General features: G+C 49.8%; 1 protein-coding gene across 1 annotated transcript in view; it reads right to left on the reverse strand.

The window, feature by feature from the left end:
- The window catches only part of LGR6 (leucine rich repeat containing G protein-coupled receptor 6), a 153,483-nt gene that overhangs the window by 57,777 nt on the left and 74,788 nt on the right, over positions 1 to 20,918 (reverse strand). Inside the window, exon 4 of the mRNA XM_041721290.2 lies at positions 17,226 to 17,297. Coding sequence (XP_041577224.2) covers positions 17,226 to 17,297 — 72 coding nt within the window. The remainder of the gene's footprint in view (positions 1 to 17,225; positions 17,298 to 20,918) is intronic.

Below are 20,918 nucleotides of genomic sequence, written 5' to 3' on the forward strand. Positions count from 1 at the left end.
CAGGTCAGCTTCTTATTGAGTTCCAGGCTAAGGGCCTGACACGCCTTGGAAGAGCCCCTTCATTGCTTTGAATGTTGTCTGTGCTTGATGAATGCTTGTGGAGAAATCAACTGCCTTCTTGTCAGGAGCAGTCCAGAGAGGATGGTGGGATCAGAAACACTTCTAGAAGGCACCAGGCAAATAGGGAAGTCCTTTTCTAAGGAGAAAATGTCAAGAGTGGGAGATTCCTCCTTTCCAAAGAGCAGAAGACAAGCCAATGCCACCAGTGCAGCCACTGGGGAAGTCTGGTCAGGGGTGGGGTCTGTGCAGTCCTCAGTGCCGTGAATGAATTGTGAGGTTTGTGGTAATCCTGAGCTGATCCACGATCTTGCATTTTCTGTGCCACAGACCCAGCAGTTTCTAAGAACTGTCTTTTCCCAAGAGATGCTTCCAGAGTGTTTCAGAGAATGAACAAGTGTGTTTCTGAGCTGTTGGTAACATAACTGGAAGAATAACCAGAATAACCAGGGGATAACCAGAAGCAGTCTCTCTGTTCCCTAAAAGATGTGGTGCAAATGCCTCAGCCTATGACTGGCAGAAACAAATTTACCTGTATCTTACCATTTCCTTCTGGCTGTGAAGCATTTACAGGGGGAGCTGCAGCCTGGAAACCAACAGAAATGCTCAATACCATGCTGTCAGGACATATCCCAAGTTTTGTTGCTGTTTTTTCTTTCCTCACACACATCAGAGACAGTAAGAGCTGTCTGTCTGCATGTCTTAGGCCCCTCATGTGCAGGAACGTGTCTGCAGCACAGACTGGGGTGTTCCCCACAGCCCAGTCACCACAGGGCACTGGGACCTCAAATCTGCAGCTCATCCTCCCAGTATTTTTTGCCACACATTGGGCTATTATCTCCCTTGATAAAGCTGGAGGAGACTTGCCACTGAAGGTCATATGCAGCACTGAGTGGTGCAGAGCTCCTTTGTGGGTCCCTGTCCACAGCAGGACACAGGACACAAAGCAAGGACATTGTGGAGGGAGAGCTGTGGCCAGTGAAGGTGTGAGGGCTGAGCCAGCAGCATGGAGGGGAAGTGCTGGTTGCCCATGCCTCACACCCCACCCCTGGGACACCGGAGAGGAGCTCCTGTCTCCCCGGCCCCAGTGCACACGTGTGTCAGCTGAACAGAGCTGAGCTCACCAGAAATGTCTAATTGGTGCCTTCAGGCAATCGTGTCTCTCTTCCTGTCTGAGTTTATCTTGAAAGGCTTGATTGAGTTACCTCCTCTCCCATAACAGGATCTAAGTTCCTTGTAGTAACATAAGAAGGAGATGATGTCATTGCAGCTCAACTTCTCCGATAACTTACTAATGACTGGGGCCAACACCTCAGCTTCTTTCTCAGGCAAAGCTCCCAGCCTGAGTCAGTGCCTGGCTGGTGAGCTCTGGGGAGCTGCTGTGCCATGGCGAGGGAGGACGGCCCGGGCTCACCCTGCTCCAGGTGACTGTCCCCCACTGCCACGCTGCCCTGCAAGCCAGCCCCACATCTGCTGCTCTTCGTGCCTTGCCCAGCACTCCTGGGGCTGACAGGCAGGGGCAGGAGGTTCTGGGTCCCTGAGACTGCCCAGAGAACCTGGGGAGGAACAGGGTTCTACCAACTGGCTGGGACGGGACAAAGGCAGCCAGGGACTGCAGTACTCACCTGGAAAGGGGAAAACTGGGTTACATTTCTGCCTGCCTGTTATGTCTTTGCTGCCATAATGAATTGTAGATTCAGTGGGAAAATGGAGCTGTGGGAGTGCTCCCATAGGAGGCCATGCTGAGGGCTGGAGCCCTCCTGTTCTGGAGACAGGATGAGAGAGCTGGGGTTGCTCAGCCTGGAGAAGAGAAGGCTCTGTGGAAACCTCAGAGCTCCTTCTTGCACCTAAAGGGGGCCTATAAGCAAGATGGGGACAGACATTTTAGTAGGGTCTGTAAGAATAGGACAAGGGGTGATGGTTTTAAACTAAAAGAGGAGAGATTCAGACTAGATATAAAGAAGAAATTTTTTATGGTAAGATGGTGAAACACTAACACAGACTTCTCAGAGAAGTGTCCCTTCCCTGGAAACACTCAGGGTCGGATGGGGCTCTGAGAAGCTGTCCCTGCTCATTGCAGGGGATTGGACTAGATGACCTTTAAAGGTCACTTTCAACCCAAAGCATTCTATGATTTTGTGAATGACACATTACTGCCTTGTAGGCCAGCTCCTACACCTGGGATCTCTGCCGTGCTACAAAGGACTCACAGCCCTCAAGCAAGACTCACAAGTGGTGCCTGGCTCTATTTCCAGCTGGAAACTTGTGAAAACCATCCCAGGCAGTGAATGGAGGTTCAAGACACAAACATGTTTGCAGTTGGCTGTGGAACAGGACCTGGTGAGAAAGTTTGCAGGGCTCTGTTTGGACTGCAATGAGTCTTCCCTCCTGACTCAATGGGGCATGTTTCTGTGGGAAGCTCTCCACGAGGGATGCTCAGGAAATGAAATCAGAGCAATACCTAGACTCCACACAAAGTGTCTTTGGTGTAGACAAGAGGGCTTTGTTATCCCCAGTTGCAAACACCTCCAAAACCCCTCAGGTCAGAACGGTGCAAGAAGGATTGCCAAAATCTCTGTGCAGCTATAGAAACTGCTGAAAGCTGGGCATCTGTGCCAGCTCCCGGACCAGCCTCTCCCTGGGCCCTGGCATTGCCCCCTTGGCCGTGGTGCCAGGCACAGGGAAATGGAGAAGGCACAGGGAGCAGCTGGAGGCTGAGCAGAGTGTTCAAAGCTCACCAAGCAGCGAGGGCTGCACATTCGCTGGGAACCATGGTGTTTGTCAAGCATAAGGCAGCTGGAAAAGAGAAGGGAGAGCAGCCCTTGGGACAGAAGGAACAGGACATGCTGTGCTCTGGGGAGAGGGGCTCTGATCGGATCTAGGCACGCTGGAGTGCTGGGTCCAGCTCTGCGGCCCTCAGCAAAGAAACACACGGTGTTTCTGTTCGTGTGGGTCCAGAGGAGCCCATGGAGACGATCCAAGGGCTGGAGCCCCTCTGCTCTGGGGCCAGGCTGGGAGAGCTGGGGGTGTTCACCTGGAGAAGGCTCCAGGGAGAGCTCAGAGCCCTTCCAGGGCCTAAAGGGACTCCAGGAGAGCTGGAGAGGCACTTGGGACAAGGCATGGCATGACAGGACAAGGGGAGTGGCTCCTCACTGCCAAGGGCAGGGTTAGATAGGATATTGGGAAAGAATTTTTGGCTGTGAGGGTGCTGAGGCCCTGGCACAGGTTGCCCAGAGAAGCTGTGGCTGTCCCTGGATCCCTGGAAGTGTCCAATGCCATGCTGGACAGGGCTTGGAGCAGGCTGGGCTAGTGGAAGTGTCTCTGCCCAAGGCAGGGATTTGAACGAGTTGAGCCTTAAGGTTTCTTTATACACAAACCATTCCAGGATTCCATGATTCTATGATAGATGATGCCAGTTTAAAAATGTCCATTCCTTCCTCATCTCCCTATCTCCAGTTTGCCTGAAGCTCCTCTGTGGTCCTTCCACAACTCCTTACACACATGTGAGCTTAAAATGCTTGAGCACCTGGGACCCATCTTCCTTTGGCACTGACATTGTGTGGGACAACTGCTGTCTCTCATTTCTCTTGAGCCATCACCAGGGACACACAGCATGGCCTGGGTGCTCACGTGGGTGAGTGATTTCAAGTTCATGACATTACATGGGTTATGACATGACAAAGGTTAATGGAAACACACTGGAACTCAGTTTATGACTTTATGAGGCAGGAGTGTCTGGATGTGAGCTGTAATTATTATTTCTTAAATGCTCACAATGTGCCCAGGGCACACACACTGAGGGCAGCCAAGACAGCGCCTGCCTCTTCCTGAAAGCTCTGAGAGCCTGAGTGGGAAGTGACAGTGTGTTTGAGAAGGGATGAAGCTGGAGTCAAGTTTCAGTGTTTGTCAGAGTCTCTTATTGAAAGGTGGGTTCTGCAGTCACTGCAGTGTGGGCAGAGAAAGGGGGAAACAATCTGGGGAGATAGTGGCCACCAGTGGCCCTGCTGCATTGCCACAGTCACTACAGAGGAGTTTGGAGGTGACTACAGTACCTGGTGGGCACAGCCAGGCAGGTGTGCCTGCCAAGCTGCTGGACAAGCACAGCTCCAAACACCCCCTGTGCGGGACCTCTTCAGTGGCAGCACAAGTGGGAATTCTGGAGGTGCTGAGGCGTGGCAAGGGAGTCCCTCACCATCACCCCTCATCACCCCTTCCAAGTGCTGCCAACCACCAGCTCAGTGAATGGGGAAATTAGAAAGTGAAATCTCAAGAGAGAAGTTGACATCATGGACATGCTGGCCCAAGTCAAGGTCATTTGGACCTGAATGAGCTACTCTGTGCACAGTCCAGGAAAGGATTTCAAAAGAAAGAAGCTGCTGCTTTTTACACATCATGAGCACAGATGGGGCAGCTGATGCAGCTGGAGCAGTTTCTCTGTCTTGTAACTACATACACCATGCTTGGAGGAGATTCATGCAGACAGCTTTTTTTTCTGTATTATTCCCCAGTTCTTGACTGAAGTTTGCTAAACTTTTAGCTGTTAGCCTGGTAAAGCACACAACATTTGTCTTCCTGGGAGAAGAATACTGGGATCCTTCACAGCATTGACACTTACAAGCATGAGATACATGGACATTGCCTTTACATAAACTTCACAGCAACTCATTGCTGAAAAACAGCAAGCAATGAATGAAAAACAAATGCAGCAAGGATGTGTTGTGGCACTACTAAAGTCAACTGCTCCTTGAGGATAATACATTCAACAGCTTCTGTGTGGTCATTAAATCTTCCTCTTAAAAATGCCATTGAGACCATTGTACTGGGAGAACCACATTGCATTTCATGGTTTTTTACTGCTAATCAGAAAAGACTCTACTCTGACCAGCTGAGTTCCTCCTACTGACAGGAAAAAATCCATGTCTGTGATGTATCACCAGCCATGCCTCCTTTCTGACTTGCTCTGAGAACAGCAGTTGCAAATTCAAATACCTCCAGCTCTGGAGTGTAGATAAATTTCTCCTTGATTAGAGGGTAAGCTGCTCCTTGCATTTGTATTTTTGGGCAAGATGATCCCTCTGATAGATTTCCCTGAGGGCTACATAAATGTGTGCTGGGTCATGTGCAGGGGCTGTGGGGAGCAGAGATGCTCAGCTCTGCTTTGGTACCCCTGCTCTGATGGGGTGTGTCAGCTTGGGGGGCTGATTTTGCCAGATAAAAGTGAGGGGTGGGGACAGGGACATTTTTCTTTTGCCTTCCAGGTGTAGGAAAACCACATTTCATCCAGCCTTGTTCACACAGAACTTGAAACCAGTTATATGGTCTTTCTATAGCCAGAAGAGAAAACCAGGTTCCTCCAGAGAGTGATTCATCCCCCAGAGAGGGCTCTGAGATAACAGAGATGATTCACCCTCTGCAGATGCTGATCATTTTCCACTGCTCCTGGGGTGAGGTAATACCTAGACAGCCACGGTCAGGGGAGACAAATCCACCTGGTTTGCCTGAGGGAGACGTGGGCACAGCAGAAACTTATCCAAAGTGAAGGAAGGTTGTGTAGTGAGGCCATGGTGGTGACTCAGAAGAATTTGATCTCCTTCCTGGCAGTATTTTAGGATCCTCCATGGGACCATGAGGGAAGGATCCAGCACCCAGTCACAGCAGAGGCACAAAGACACCAGTCCCCTGGTCCCAGGCACTCAACATCCCAGCTACAACCTGGCCCAGGCTTCTTTGCAGCTGTGCCAAACACCACCGTGGCTGATCCCCCTGCTGTCACCTGTGAGCTGCTTCTTGGGTCCTAGCAGTGACCAAGATACAGATTTTGCCCAATAAAAGAGAGTGATGTGTGTTCTGCCAAGTGGATTTATCAATCTGGCTTTTGCGAATACATTGCCGCTTGTCATTGCAGTAAAAATGGTTTTCAGAGGTACTGGGGAGCACACTCTAAACAGTGTGGAGAGATGAGCTGAATGGCAAAGAAAGCTGCTAGAATAGGAAATAAGGTCCAGCCATGCACCTTTGTTTCCCAGTCAGGGATACTCTTGAACCCAGACCTGGGATTTGGATCAGGCCGATATAAACAGAGGAACGAGTCCAAAATCAGAATATTGAACTGCATTTGTATTCTAATGCACCTTTTTCTCCTCAAACCTGGTCTGATCTTGCTAAGCTATTGTTGCCAGTCCTGGTGACAAACATGGATCAACAGTGGGAGCTCAGTCTGGGCGGAGGGAAGAGCTAGGGCACAGCAGGTTGGAGGAGGACAGCCCAAGGTACACAGAACCAGAAAAATGTTACCTGTTCAAAGTCTGTGCCAAAAAGCAGTAATTCCTCTGAATTTGCTTCATCATTGATGAACCAAATTATAAGAAGTGGCGTCAGGAGAAGACCTCAGTCCCTTCCAGGGACATAGCCCACCTGAAACAAAATTGTATAATCTCTCCCGTCTGTGCACTGGCTCGACTGCACAAGCCACAGGGGCCACTGTGCCATTTGCAGGTGACTCCCAGGCTGTGCAAGCCATGTCTGGGAGGCAGAGTCATGGCAGTGCAGCCAGAGAGGCTCCTGCTTCCATACAGCTTTGAGGAACACTAGCAGCAACCAAACTTCAGCAAAGACTCACCACACCATGGCTACATCAGTGCCTGAAAATTAACTTCAGTACATCCAGATGTGTGGCACATCTGCCTGCAGTGCTCACTTGGACGTGGTAAATGTCTGCTCTTGGACCCTCCCAGATCATCTCCTTGGTAGAAATATTATTAAAGCCTGAAGTGCCAAAGTGGAGATCAGGCTTGTGAAAACAGGAGCGGGGACAGAGCTCCAGTGACTCAGTTGTGCTGCTGTCCAGAGCTGGCTGCTGAGAAGAGGGGCCTAAGGGAAAAGGGGATTTCAGAGATGGAACAGGAAGGTTTTGAGCAGCCTGTGTCCTCACTAGTGGAAGGACAGCATGCTGCTGGCACTGTGATACCGGTCCTGGGCTCCTTTTCTTGCTGCAGGGATGCTTTCTGCTGCAGACATGTCCATAAGAGGGGAAATCCAAGGTCCTGTGTGCTCAGCAGCAGCAATCACCAGGGAAACATTTGCAGTCACTTTGCTTCAGTGCATCTTCATGCACTCCATCAGAGCCACCTCACTGCTCTTCCCTGACCTCCTGTTGTGCTCCATAAAGACTCTGCAGCCAGTAAATCAGAGCTGAGGTGGTCTTGCCACGAGACAGCTCCTATGCCAACAGGCTGGAAGTCACTGCTATGCTGTATTGACTTTATAGGTATCAGTTTGTCTATAGCTTTTATTCTCTAAACAACCAATGGCAACAACACCTTCCCAAACCTCACAGCATCACATGTGATTTATAGAGAAGAATATTGCTGTGAACAGCAAACTGTCAAATCTCAAACAGATCAAAGAAGTGAAATGAGGAATGAACAGACTGAGCTCTTCAGGCCATGTTGATTCCAAAGGGATTTTTTTCTTCCTTCTGTCATAAGAATTTATATGCTTGTAAGAATCTGATCAGGTGGGAAGAGCCTTCCTCCTTTGTCTACATCAAAGTCCACATGTTCTCAAATTGCTATAAGTCATTTTTTGCATTTTAATCTCTGGCCATATGTATGAAAATAATCAGCCTGCCTTAAGGGACAGGGCAGGAAGCAGCCTTTATTGCATTTCCACAGGAGTCCAAATGGTGGCAAACCAATGGGATGGAGGAAGTGGATTGTTTTAGTTAGAGGTACAATTAACTTCTGTACAGGGAGTTACATATCAGGCTGATTTATCATGTATTGATGATGGGTTAAATACAGATAGAGTGAAATCAGAATATAATGGGAACTACAGCTTTAGCAAACAAAATTATTTCAGTATTTTTAAGAACAACATCTATGGCACAGTTTCTCCTCCAGATTGCATCCCCTCGCCTTGTGAAGGCTGGATGAGCAGAGAACAGCACTGCTGTCACACAAGGGTCACAAACAAGATCCTGCCCTTGGTGGGGAAGGTGCTGATGGGATCAGAGTGCTCCTCAGGGAGCCCAGGGCTGATTTCAGCTGGGAACAGCAGATTTGTGGCACAGTGGCAGGAGAATTCTGCAAATATTCCAGAGGGATGAAAGAGTGTGATGGAGAAAGGGGAAATGAAATGAGAGGGAGGCCAGGATCACAGGGAACGGGGCTGTTGCATACTGGCACTGACAGTGGCTACCTCTGCAGTGGGTGCATTAGCCACAAGGCAGCAGAGCGTGGCTGGCTGTAGGGGACTGGCACAGGCTGGCAGGGAGGGAAGCAGTTACTTTTCTGAACACAGGAGGAGCTGCCAAGCGACAGAAGAAGATGGAGACACAGTCACAGGTTTTTTTCCTGGATGCCATCAAGCCCAACAGCAAGAGTCAATCCTCGTGGATTTCTTTTGAAATCCAGAGCTAGGGAATGAACCAAGCTTGCACCCAAGGGTTCGCCAGCAGAATGGAGCATCTTGCCAGGGGCACAAGAGAAAATCCAAAGTGGAGTGTGGAAAGGGGGTAAGGGGAGCTCAGTCTCATGGTGCAGGATCTTGAGGCTTTAACTCTTCTGCCTGGCAGTAAATCCTCCCTACCCCCACCAGGCTGATATAGACAACAGTCACCCTGAAGAGCCAGACACATGCTAAACACCTTCCCAAAATGCTGATCTGCAAGAAACTCCCAAAAAAGCTTTCCATAGGCATTTGAAAAAGAGAAACCAGGAGTTTATCTTGATCTCTTAATCCACCAGGTTTCTTTTCTCTCTGCTTTCTCTACCTCGACAAGCTTGGTAATTATAATTTATAGCACCTGCTCACTTTGAAATACTTTGGACTCTTTCTGCCTGGCAGAAGAACAGACACAGTGCCCATCTGCTTTAGGTAAGTGCTCACAAACCACAAAGTCGTTAATTAGACTGACACACGACTCTTCCAGAATGCACATGGTATGTTGTTACTGCACCTACAAACCACCGGCAGCCAGACACTCTGCCAGGGGATCACAACTGGATCTGAACATTATGTAAGGCCTTGGCAGCCCTTGCAGGGCTCAGAGCATTGCCATCAGGTGTGCGTGTTCTTTCTAATCCTCCCCACGGCCTTCCCAGCATGCTTCCCAGATAAATCAAGCCTGCTGGGAAGCAGCTCCCTCATACTTGTTAGGAGGCTCAGTCTCCAGAGCTTGGACTTTTCTTTTGAAATCCAAATTCCTCTTTGTATTCATCTAGAGAAAGCTGCCAAGGTCTCTTTCCTGACAGCGGGGGCTGCAGACAGTGATGTCTCCACATCCTGTAGCTGACAGGGAGCAGGGCAGGTCTGGTTCTGGTCTGGGTGTGGCTGCAGCTTTGGAGGACCTGGTGAGGTGTTTTGTAAGCACAGGGGGATCTGATGTGGATGGGGCTATCTGGGTGGGTTTGACACTTGCCCCTCAGGCTGGCTGACATCCATGGGCAGAATGGCCCATGGACACCTCTGGCTGGGGAAAGCCAAACCCTTTCAGGAGGCTGGTGCAGACCACAGGATTCCCAGTGGTGATTCCCAGTGGTCCAACCTGGAGCAGCCAAGCTTTGGGTCACACATGGCGTGGTGGACAATGGGCATCCTAAACCTACAAATGCCCTTTTGGCACAGAGTTATGTTGGGTGAGTGGAAACCTCCTCCTGGCTGGCTGGTATTCACAGCACCTGTGTGAGAGTTTGCAGGAGGAAGCCCTCTTACTGGGTTTGAAATGTTATTTGCCAGAACTCAGAGCTGCATCTTCCTTGGTTAGGAAGGATATGGGGGGATCACAAAGGGCAGTGGGAATATCCAAGAGAAGGAATCCAGAGTGGAACACTCTGACTCTCCCATCTCACTGAAACTTGCCTGAACCATTTTTTTCTGACTTGCTCTTTGTCCAGTGAAGGATCTTCAGTAACTTGTGCTCCCAGGGAGCCAGTGTGCCTCATCTAGAGTAGTTAAAATTAGTGTTCTGCCAGTGCTGGTTCCACAGCATGTCTTTTGTGAGGGACACCACACGTGCCATGAAAAATTCTGCACACCTGAAGTCCATGGGTTGGCAGCTTTAAGAAAGCTCCTTACCTTCAGACAGGTCCTCAGCAGAAGGCAAGAAGAGGGGGAGCTCCACAGAAGCAGAGCAGTGTAAGTGTGGTCTTTGTGACATCTGTGTTTCTCCTTTTTTATCTGTTTTTTTAGAGACAGATGTGAGCAGGACCCAGGTACAGAGAGCTCCTGCTCTTGGTACAGAGGGCAAGCTGGAGCCCTGTGTTCAGCTGCCACAAAACCAGAGGTGAAAGGCACGGGGGGTGTGTGTGCAATGCAGAGGGCCCCAGGCTTTCCTGGGGTCGAGGCACTCTGGAGCAGAGCTCATGCTCTGACTGTGCCCCTGGCTCTGATCATCCTACTTCAACAATCATCACACCTGATAAAGTGAGGAATGGCTTTGCTTCTGCCCTCTGAGTGACAGCATTTATTGAAGTTTCCTCCTGCCTGGCCTCTCTCTCCTTGAGCACATACCTAAGCTGCTCTCCTGCTGCCAGGGACTCCCAGACTCTGTGCAGCCTTCCAGCTGGCTCCTTGTCTCACTGCATGCACCCTGCAGAGCCTGCAGGAGCTGCCTGCACTGCCCAGCAAGGACTTCAGGACAGGTCTGGATGCTCCTCCTGCCTGGGAACCAGGCTTGGACTGCAGCAGTGCCACAAAGGGACCTGCAGTTCAGTTCCAAGTGCCACCAAAGCTTGGGTGATGTGTCCTGTCTCATCCTCTCTAAATGCCCAGAAGCCAAGACAGCTGCCACATTTGGAGACAACTGGAGTTCACTGACATTTCAAATCTACCTTAGTGCTGTGCAGGCAGTGAATGCCAGCCTCTCTCTGTCCCACAGTGGCCAGAACATCCCTTTCTGTCCCACTTGTCACCTCATCTCTTGAACTGACTGGCAAGTTTTTCTGATAGAACTTAGCTGAAAACAATTGTTCTCAGTCTCCACTTAGTTTTGCTGCTTCTGTTGTAATCCCAAGAAAACACTTGGTCATTGAGAAGACTGCCTTTCCTCTGCTGGGTCAGTTTGTCCCTAAGGGATACACATTTTCCCTTCAAATCCTGCCTGAATCTGACAAACATAGACACCAAATGTAAACACCTGAAAGGGCAAGAAAATAACCAACACACAATCCCTTTCTGTCTGGTACTGGTTCCATCCCACTCCTGTTGGCTCCCATTTTCACCCCCTTCCCAGCTATCCTGCTTGCTTAGGATGTGTAGCCAACATGAAAACAGAGTTAATATTTCATCAAGTGCCATACAAGTCTGGTAACTCATGACTGTCATGATATGCCATAAAGCCACTTCCCCTTCTGAAGGAAAAAAGGAGTCTCTGAGCAGCACAAATACTCTGGGGCTCAGATGGCCTGACTGGTAATTCATGCTGTTGGTGACCTATAGGTGTTCCAGGCTGGCAATTTTTTTGGCAATAGATACACAGGAGTCTCATAAACTCATGGAAAATGACTCAGATATTTGAAAAAGAGAGGGAAAAAAAAACCCCTCTAATGCAGACCTGCATGGAGTCTCTTGGTCTGAGGTGAGTAGCCACATTTGGAGAAGCCACGGCAGTAGAAACCAAGCAGATGATCTCAGCCCTGTGTTCCCCTTCTGACACAGTGCTGTCCATGCTGTGCCACTCCTGATGGGTGGAGAGCATCTCTGAACGTGAGCTAGAAGGAGAACTGCAGGACTCTGCAAGCACTGGCTGCTCCCACAGGGATGCTCTCCAGGTCCTGTTTGCCCCAGAGTGAGGCACAGCAGTGGAGCCACCTTGTAACACGCTGTGTGTGCTCAGAAGTGTTCCCATCCACCCCGAGCAGGGCTGTGCCTTGCAGCCACACTGGGCTGTGTCACCAGACCTGGTTCTTGGGACTTCACCCAGCCCAGGGGTCTGTGGGAAGAGAGGGAGCTGCTCCCTACAGCTGCCTGAAAGGAGGTTACAGTGAGGCTCTTTTCCATGTCTTAGGTGGCAGGACAAGAGGAAATGGCCCTAAGCTCCTCCAGGGGAGATTCAGATTAGATATTAGAAATTATTTTTTCATTGAAAAAGTGGCCAGACATTGGGATAAATTGCCCAGGAAGGTGGTGGAGTCATTGTCTCTGGAGATGTTCAAGATGTCTGGATGTGGCACTCAGGGATGTGGTTTAGGGGTCAAAATGGTGGTGCTGGGCTGATGGCTGGATTAGGTGATCTTGAGAGTCTCCTCCAACCTTGAGGACTCCATGAAAGTACAAATCATCATCTTTGTCTGCACATGCCCTCAACACTTTAAAGAAGTCAGGCTCGAAGTAGAAGAAGAGTTTGGTGTGGTCCTAATGCGAGGCAGAGGTGGCTTGTGCCTGTTCCCCTGGAGAATAACCATCCTGTGGAATACCCATCCTGGAGAACAGCTCCCTCCTGTCCTCTCCATGCTGAGGGCAGGTTTCACTGCAGCCTGGGGGTGATCTGTGCTCAGGATCCTTCTGAGAAGCACTTTTGGCCCTTCCTTTAGTCACCCCAGACAGGGAAGAGTTCTCCATTGCATGGAACACTTCCGAAACTTTTGCTCCCAGAAGAGATTGCCCCGCAGCTGGGAAGAGTTGGGCCAGCCTCAGGGGCACACATGCAGAAGTGACAGCCAGAGATGTGACTGAGCTCCTATAGCTTTGCCCTGAACTCTTGCAAGCACAGCCAGAATGGGATGGGTGAGGTGGGTTCACTGATGTGAGACCTACACAAGTTACTCGTGTTTTGCTGCTTGCTTTTTGTTACAGAAGTCTTCTCCTGGAGCTCTCCATCTTCCTGGCACAGGTTGCCCAGAGAAGCTGTGGCTGCCCTGTCCCTGGAAGTGTTCAAGGCCAGGCTGGAGCAATGTGACCTCGTGGGAAGTGCCCATGGCAGGAGGCTGGAATGAGATAACCTTTAAGGTCCCAACAGATCTGCTACAGGGGATTGTACTGTTCACAGTACACATCTCTATGTTTTTATATGCTCTGCCAGTTCTCAAATGGGCCTCCAAAAAGGGTGTTAATCAGTCATCTATGTAAATCTGACAGGACAAGAGGAAATGGTCTCAGGCTGTGCTGGAGGAAGTTCAGGTTGAACATCAAGAAGAGTTTCTTCACTGAGAGGGTTTTTAGGCACTGGAAGGGACTTCCCAGAGAGGTGGTGGAGTCCCCATCCCTGGAGGTGTCCAAGGAATGTCTGGATGTGGCACTCAGTGCTCTGGGCTGGTGACAAGGTAGAGATTGGAGACAGCTTGGACTCGATGATCTTGGAGGTCTTTTCCAACAGTAATGATTCTGTGATTCTGTGTTCTGACTCTAAAGAAGCCCTGTGTACTCTGTGACCACGAGAATGTGTATTGAGGCTCACTTGGATGGTGGGGCACTTGTAAAATTTATTTTCCCAGCAGGAGTTTTCCTTTGAACTTCCTTGCTCCCACTGTGCCTGGTGGCTGGTGAATATGCTGTGGGCCTGGCTGGGGCAGTTGGGAGCATTGGATGGAGCAGTTCTGCAGGCCAGAAGGTGATGGTGCCTTTCCCATCCTGAATTCAGGTCTTGTCAGGCCTAACAGTTTGTTTTGTTTTGTTTTGTTTTGTTTTGTTTTGTTTTGTTTTGTTTTGTTTTGTTTTTAAGACAGAGGGAGGACTGGGAGATCACAGTCACAGGCTGGGTCAGGGACAGGATTTAAAAATAATGAGGGGCTGGGAAAGGACCCTGAGCCTCAGGAAGAGCTGGGGAAGGCACAGAAGATGTGGCCCTGTTACAGGGAAATGAGGTCAGGTAGCTTAAAAATGGATGATGAGAAGAGGAGGAGCAAAGGAGCCCACAGGGACCAGGCATGGGTGTGGCAGGCACATTCTCTCTCTCAGAATTTTTTCATAGAGTTGCACAGAGAGAAGAAAGAGAAAACAATTTCTATTTCTGCTCCTTGTTTTTCCCATGTGGAATGTGTTTGGAGAATTGTTTACCTGGGGTGAGTGCTTGGTTGGATTCTGGTGAGGATTGTTTGAGCCTGATGGCCAATCCAACCCACCTGGGGCTGGATTCTTGAGGGAGGGTCACAAGTTATGAGGGCATTAGATATGGTAGTTAGAAAAAGTAGATTTGTAGTTTTAGTATCTCCTTTAAATAGTATGTTAATGTATTCTAGTATAGTTATAATAAATAATTCAGAATCATTCAGCCTTCTGAACTGGAGTCAGACATCATCGTTCCTTCCCACCGGGTTCACCTGCATTTACAATACATGGGTGCTTGTGCACTGCAGGGGTGAGGGGCTGAGGGAAGCTCTGAGAGGGCAGCAGCAGCCCAGACAGGTTGGTGCACAGGAATAAGGCTGTTTGGGAAAGGCAGGAGGTCCCTGCTTAGTCACCTTGGAGCTGAGTGGGAAGCAACCAGCTTGGGCAGCATGTTCTGAGGGCAAGGAGGACACAGCTGGCTGCAGCAGCCTCTGGTGCTGTGGCTGCAGCTCTTGAAAGCAGTCCTGCTGTGACAGGCATCAGGCATGTCCGAGCCAGAGCTGCCCAGATACTCAGCCCTCTGATTTTAGTCCAAGCCTAGTCTCCCTCAGGTTGTCTAAAGCACCTTATTTCTTCCAAAAATTTGCTTTTACTCTTCAGTTTCTGCAGGAAAATCACTGGATCCCAGCCTACCCTAGCTCCTGACCCAACTTTGGAGACACCTGGGAAAACCACCCTGGATGAGGTGGCCTCAAAGTGCACTAGGAGCAGGTACCTCTGTGCTAATTCACACAAGGGATCCTCCCACCCTGCCCCTTAAACAACCCTGAAAGTGCTGCAAGTATCTTCTTGGGGTGTTTTGCATTTGTCATGTGCCCTGTAGTGTTTTGGCAGGGGCTGTGGGCTGAGGGGATAGAGCAGATGGATCTCCCAGCACTAGCCCAGGTTGCCACCCACGAGTGGCAAATGCCCCAGGACTGGTGGCCAGAGCTGCGGTGGTGGCTGTGTCGGCAGCAGAACCTTCAGAGGCCAAGGTTGGCTCTCTGCAGCCGTGGGCTCTGCTGGCACTGCCTGTCCCACACTTGCAAGCCATAGGAGAGACAGGCTGAGGGGAGAGGGCTGTTCCTGGGGCAGTGACCTTCTCTGGGAGCCCTGGTTAGTGAGAATTTTAGACTTTGTGTGTTGAAAGGCACTGACCCCCAAGAGAACACTGCATTTGACCTGAGGCTGTGGAGAAGCTTCCGAAGTGGAATGATAGAACGGGATTGGGGGTGTGGAGTTTGAATTGAAGAGTGTAACATCACGGGGTGGAAAACTTAGAGATTAAGGTTTTGGAATATAGTAATGTATATAAAACAAGATGGAGGTTTTAGGGCAGAGGCTGGTACTTCTTCACCTTCTTCTCCATGGGTTTGGGTGGTGTTGTGTAATTGTACAGAAAAGTCGATGTTGTAGGACATGAGGGATTAGTTACTGGGTTGAAAGTGAAAGTAATTTAGGTGTCATTTCTTAACTGGATAGTTTTAAAGACCTTGTACTGATAGATATGGGGTCATTTTTGTAGCTTGTTAGTGAAATACTGCAGAACTCACTGTTTGTGGGACTGTAACATAGATACGAAAAAAAAATAAACATCTGAGTCTGAACATGAAAAATCATCTCGAGCACTTTCAATCCTGACCCCGACAGAGTCAGAAAAGAAGTCAAGAACCAGCACACCTTCCATGCCATGAGAAGTCACTTGGAAAACAACCTGATCTCAAAATCCCTGGAGTGGGGGTCTTGACTATGGCACTAGTGATGATGTCAACACAATTTAATAATAACCACAACCATGTGCCAATGATGTTTCAACAACAAATGTTTCAAATCTCTTCTGGCAGAAAGAACATTCATATCCTGCACAGCCAACACCCCCATTGCAAATTAATATTTAAATTAATATTTACAAAAACTCCTACTGGGTACTGGGAGGGCCACACATGAAGAACTGTGCCCAGTTTTGGGGTGCCCAGTGTAAGGAGGATGAGAGGAATGAGACAGGTTCAGTGGAGGGCTAGTGGCTGAGTCAGGGCCCCAGGGCATTTGCCCCATGAGTAGAGGTGGAAGCAGCAGGGTTGGTCTCACTTAGCAGAGAAGGGGCTGAGAGAAGAACTGCCAGGGACCAGCAACCAAAGATGATGGAGCCAAGCCCTTCAGGGTGGTTCCAGGTGATCAAACAAGGAGTAATGGCCACAAATTGCCTTCTAGGAGTTTTAGGTTGGACTTGAGAAAAAGATTTTCCCCAGGAAGAACAGCCCCAGGCTACCAGCGAGAGGGCAATCTCTGTGCTTGGATAGACAAAGCCAGAACTGCCCCCTGAGTATTTGGGATAGCCCTGCTCCAAGAAGGAGACTCCCAGAAGCTGCTCCCAGCTAACATTTCTGTGATGAAAGGGCTGTGTAAGACTAGGACTGAAGTTAAGGATTAAGGGATAAGGTCAGCTTTGCAGTGGTTCAGCCCAACTCAGAATGCTCTTACAAGCTTCAGCTGTGCTCCCTGCACCAAACACACCTTCCCTAAATTCACTGGCTCTCCCAGGGTCTGGTCTCAACTGTGCCCATACTCAACAAAACAGCAGAATTCCAAAGTCGTGTGATTTTTAGGGAACACAGGAGCACAGACCTGGTGTGGGTATAGCTCCTTTACAAGAAAAGCACAATCGCAGCCTCAGCTTCTTCCCAGAGCTGAATTGTTAAAGTCTTTAAAACAGTTCTACCCTGTCACAATTATTCTCCATTTGGGTAAAACAGCCCAACTTGCACTTTGACAGCCCAGAGTGTCCTCTGTGCTTGCTGGCAGGTCCTTTCCCCACTGTGGTCCACAGTGCAGAGGACAGAGATTCTTTGGGTGGATATTTTCCAATGTTCCTTGAAATATGCATTGGCTCTGGTGGCCTTTTCATCACAATGCACACATGGGGAGCTGTAATTTCAACATCCTCTACTAAGACAGTGTTTCTTCCTTGAAAACTGCCCTCCCCTTCTTTCCACTGTAAGTGACAGTAATATTTGAATAAATTGGAAAAGAAAAGGAAGAAGGAACAGAACATCCTTGACAAAGGAACTAATGACTCAAATGCTGGGAAGCCTGGGCTCCCCAAGGGACTGTGCAGCTAGCAGCATTGATTTTTAATGACTTACAGAGATTGGAGATTTGGAAGATCTCTCAGTGCCTCTGCAGGGATGCGGCTCAGCTGATTGTTCTGCAACATCCTATAATTAGAAAAAATAAAACTTTGTTAAAAACCCAACAACAACAGCCTGACACGAAATGGAGGATGTTGCTGCTTGTTTCTGAAGTTGTTTTGGGCGCTTGCTGGAAAGCACCACATTGGCCATCCAGGGCTCTTAAACAAGCTTAAGGTGGCTGGCAGGTGAGCTGCAGCCCAGTCTGGCCCAGGAGGTGCAGCAGAAGGGCCAAGGGGTGAGTCTGGTGCTGCAATGGGAGGATGTTACCACAGAGGGGCCTCTGCCCTGCAGATGTGCATGTTACCCTAGGCTGACACGAGTGCTCTGAGCCAGGCTGTCCCACATTTTTCCTGGAGTCAGGCCTCCTTTGCTCGTGTGTATCAGTGGTTCCTTCCAGAGGGGATGGAAACCAGCCCTGGGCAGCTTTCCTACCCCGCTGTGGGCAGCTGCAGGAACAGAGCAGGAGGAGCTGCTCACAGCTGTTTGCTCAGGGACTCCACAGCCTTGGCACAGCTGGCAGCAGGAACTGGAACTGCTGTGGAAAAACCAAACCAGAGACTCCAGAGAGAGCAGGTGCCTGGTGCTGTTGGGCTGAACAGGCAGGACCCAGGAGGAGCCCTCAATGATGGAAGTGAGTGTAGGGCATAGAGAAAGGCCGTGGCCATGGAGACACCTACACAGCTGTTGGGAAAGGACGAGACAAAGGTGACAGTGCACCCAGGGGTGGGTGTCTAAATAGCTCTAGAGATGGAGACAGAGTGAGAGCCACACTCCAAGGGCTGTTTCAGACCTGCTCAGACACAATCCTCTCTCACTGACCTACTGGAGCAGCACACAACTGAGTTTACTGCTGTCATCATCTCAGCACCTTTGCAAAGGCTGTTTTTGACTCTGGACACGCCTCTGTCCCGAACCTACTTGTTCTTTCCAGAACTGGGACATCACTGGCACATGCTCCCCTGGATAACAGACACATCCCAGCAAGGTAGCTGGGCCAGGGGAAGTACCTAAAAAAGGAAGGTTTTACATATCTGAGGTCGCTCTTTACAAAACCTTCTTAGAGAGATTGGAGATGGCATGAAAAAGGAAATGGTGCTTAGGGTCCTGTCACAATTTCCTGCCAGTGTCAAAGGAGCAGGGCATGGCCTCAATGGTGAGGGGCAGCCCAAAGAACATGGACGTAGGCAAGAACCTCCCCATTGCAGTGACTGCAGCCTTACTGCCAAGGATTCAGAGGTCTGACATGGAAGGGAAGTTGGAAAGAGACAACCTTTAAAAATGGAAAGCTATAGGGCATAAAACTCTTCGACTTCTGGAAGAAAATGGGGACTTACCAGTAAATTATTTGTATGAACACAGAAGAAGGGCAAGGAAACGAGGAACTGTCAGTGGTAGCTAGTGAAAAATGAGTTGTGCCAATTTTTTTTTCTATACAGGGTAAAAGACCATAAGAGTGGAGAAGAAAGAATAGACACCAGCTACCAGGACTTAAGCTTTCCTTTAGTAAAATGTCACATTTTGGCATTCAGTGCAGAGGAGAAGTGTTTGGTACAACAGGGCAGCAGAGAGGCCACACTTAATAAATGGTTCCCTTCCAGATGAAGAACATGATTAAGGATCGACAGCATCACACCTGGCATTTCTGCCAACAACTTGCACATATGAGGAGGGGTGTGGAGAGAAGTTGATGTGGAAGAGCAGTTGGGAAATGCAGAATTCCACAGGGAAATGGAGGGAATGGCTTGACAGATGAACAGGGGTAAAAGGCTGCACAGATACATCTGGGCATTGGCTTACAGCCCTGCCTGGGCTAGTGAGGATCACAGGGGAGCCAGGGCAGGGCAGAAGTGTTCTTGGGAGAGAGCAGAGACCCTGGGGGTGAGTACAGGGGGTGTGAGGAGCTGCATGACACCAGCTGTGATGCTTCTGCGCCTCTTGATGGACAAACTTTGGCCAGGCCACACCATCCCACCTGGGACCTGCCCTGCAGGACACGAGGCAGCAGCAGAGCAGCCAGATGACAACAGGCAGAAAGATGAGGAAATGCCAAATCCTCGCCTGTGGGGAGCCTAGAATAGGAATTGCAGGGCTGCTAGAAGAGTGGGATTCATGTGGCTCCCCCACCCATGTCCTCCTCCTGCAGCTCCTGTGCACAGCTGGTCCCTGGGCAGCACAGGGGTCCCGGTGCTCACAAGGGCCACTCCAAGCCTCTGGCACTCTGACAGTTCCAGCTGCCTGCCCCCTCAGCTCCTCTGTTGTGCCCCCTCACAGCACCCTGCCCCTCTCATCTCCTCCCTGCCTGGGCATCTCCTCCCCTCCTGCTGGCCGTGCTCACGGGGCAGGGAGCACCGAGCACCTCTGGGTGCCTCACTGCTGCACCCAGAGCCCCTTCCCATGGGGGACACGCTGCGGGGCTGCTGGCACCCCTCTGGGATGGGTGGCACCCACACAGGACGTGTGGCTGGTGGGAATGAGCCCTGGATGTCCATAATCATGGGCTGTGCTTCTCCTTCCGTGCTGTGCAAGGGCCGTGGAAGCCCCGGTGATGGATCCCATGGGTGTTCTCTGCAGCCACTGGGATGGAAAACCTCATCCAGGTGGGCACCTGTCCCACAGGGACCAGCACAACCTCTGGGGCTCCTGCTCCTGCACTGGGATTTGTTCTCCAGCCAAGATGTGCTGGGGAGATAAAACCCTGGTCCTGCAGCCCAGTGAAGTGGAATAATAATTAATGTCTGTGAAAAATCAAGGAGATGTAGGGCTGAACACAGAGATATGCAGAGTGGGGCTTCAGAAAGCGCTTTTAGGTTTTTGGTGAGACAAACATTGAATCTCAGTGGCTTTCTGAAATCTGAGCCTGGTGTTTAGTGTTGGTCCTTGGAAGCATCTGAAGTCAGCACTAAAGCAAAGCCCATTGTCACACTTCTGCTGAATCCTGCTGCCTGCCATTTATTACAAGTCCCTTCTTCAACCAGTAAAACAGACTGAGAGACTTTCCAGACCACCATCAGCATGGACTGGTTCCAAAATGAAGCCATTTTGGTGTAGACAAACAATATTTAAGGAAGATGCTTTGAAGACCTCGAAAACCACTGGAGTGGTGGACAATGCTGTTTTTCACAGCAGCAGGGCAGCTGGAGAAGTTTTCAGATGCTGGGACTGGGACAAGAACCAGTGCTTCTTCACACTGCACATAATGAATCCAGTAACTCATCATCAGAGCATGACACAGAGAAACCAAAACCAATTCCAAACAGAGTTTGATAATATTCTAGGGACAGGGCCACCCTGGTATTAACCAAGAAATTCTTCATTCAGCCTCAAGCTCAGGAAAGCTCCAGCTTTTCTTACAGGGAGCCCAGGTTTTAGCAGGAGAAGACATGCTGTGTTTATCCCCGGATGTCCCAGGATGGCTTCTCTTACAGTCTGGTATTAAGGACAGCTCCCATCAGGCTGGCTCACTGCACTCAATCCTTACACATCACGTTAAACCACCCTTGCATATTACATTTTTTTCATAAACAACATAAAACATGATTTTGGGAAGAGCTTAAATAATTGTATCAAAACCAGTGGATGATCCTACACACCTGCAGGATCACACCTCCTCTCTGTGGCACCTGGGGCTGCTCCATACCAGGGTGC

Source organism: Taeniopygia guttata, chromosome 26, assembly GCF_048771995.1.
Source record: "Taeniopygia guttata chromosome 26, bTaeGut7.mat, whole genome shotgun sequence".
In the NCBI taxonomy this organism is placed as follows: domain Eukaryota; kingdom Metazoa; phylum Chordata; class Aves; order Passeriformes; family Estrildidae; genus Taeniopygia; species Taeniopygia guttata.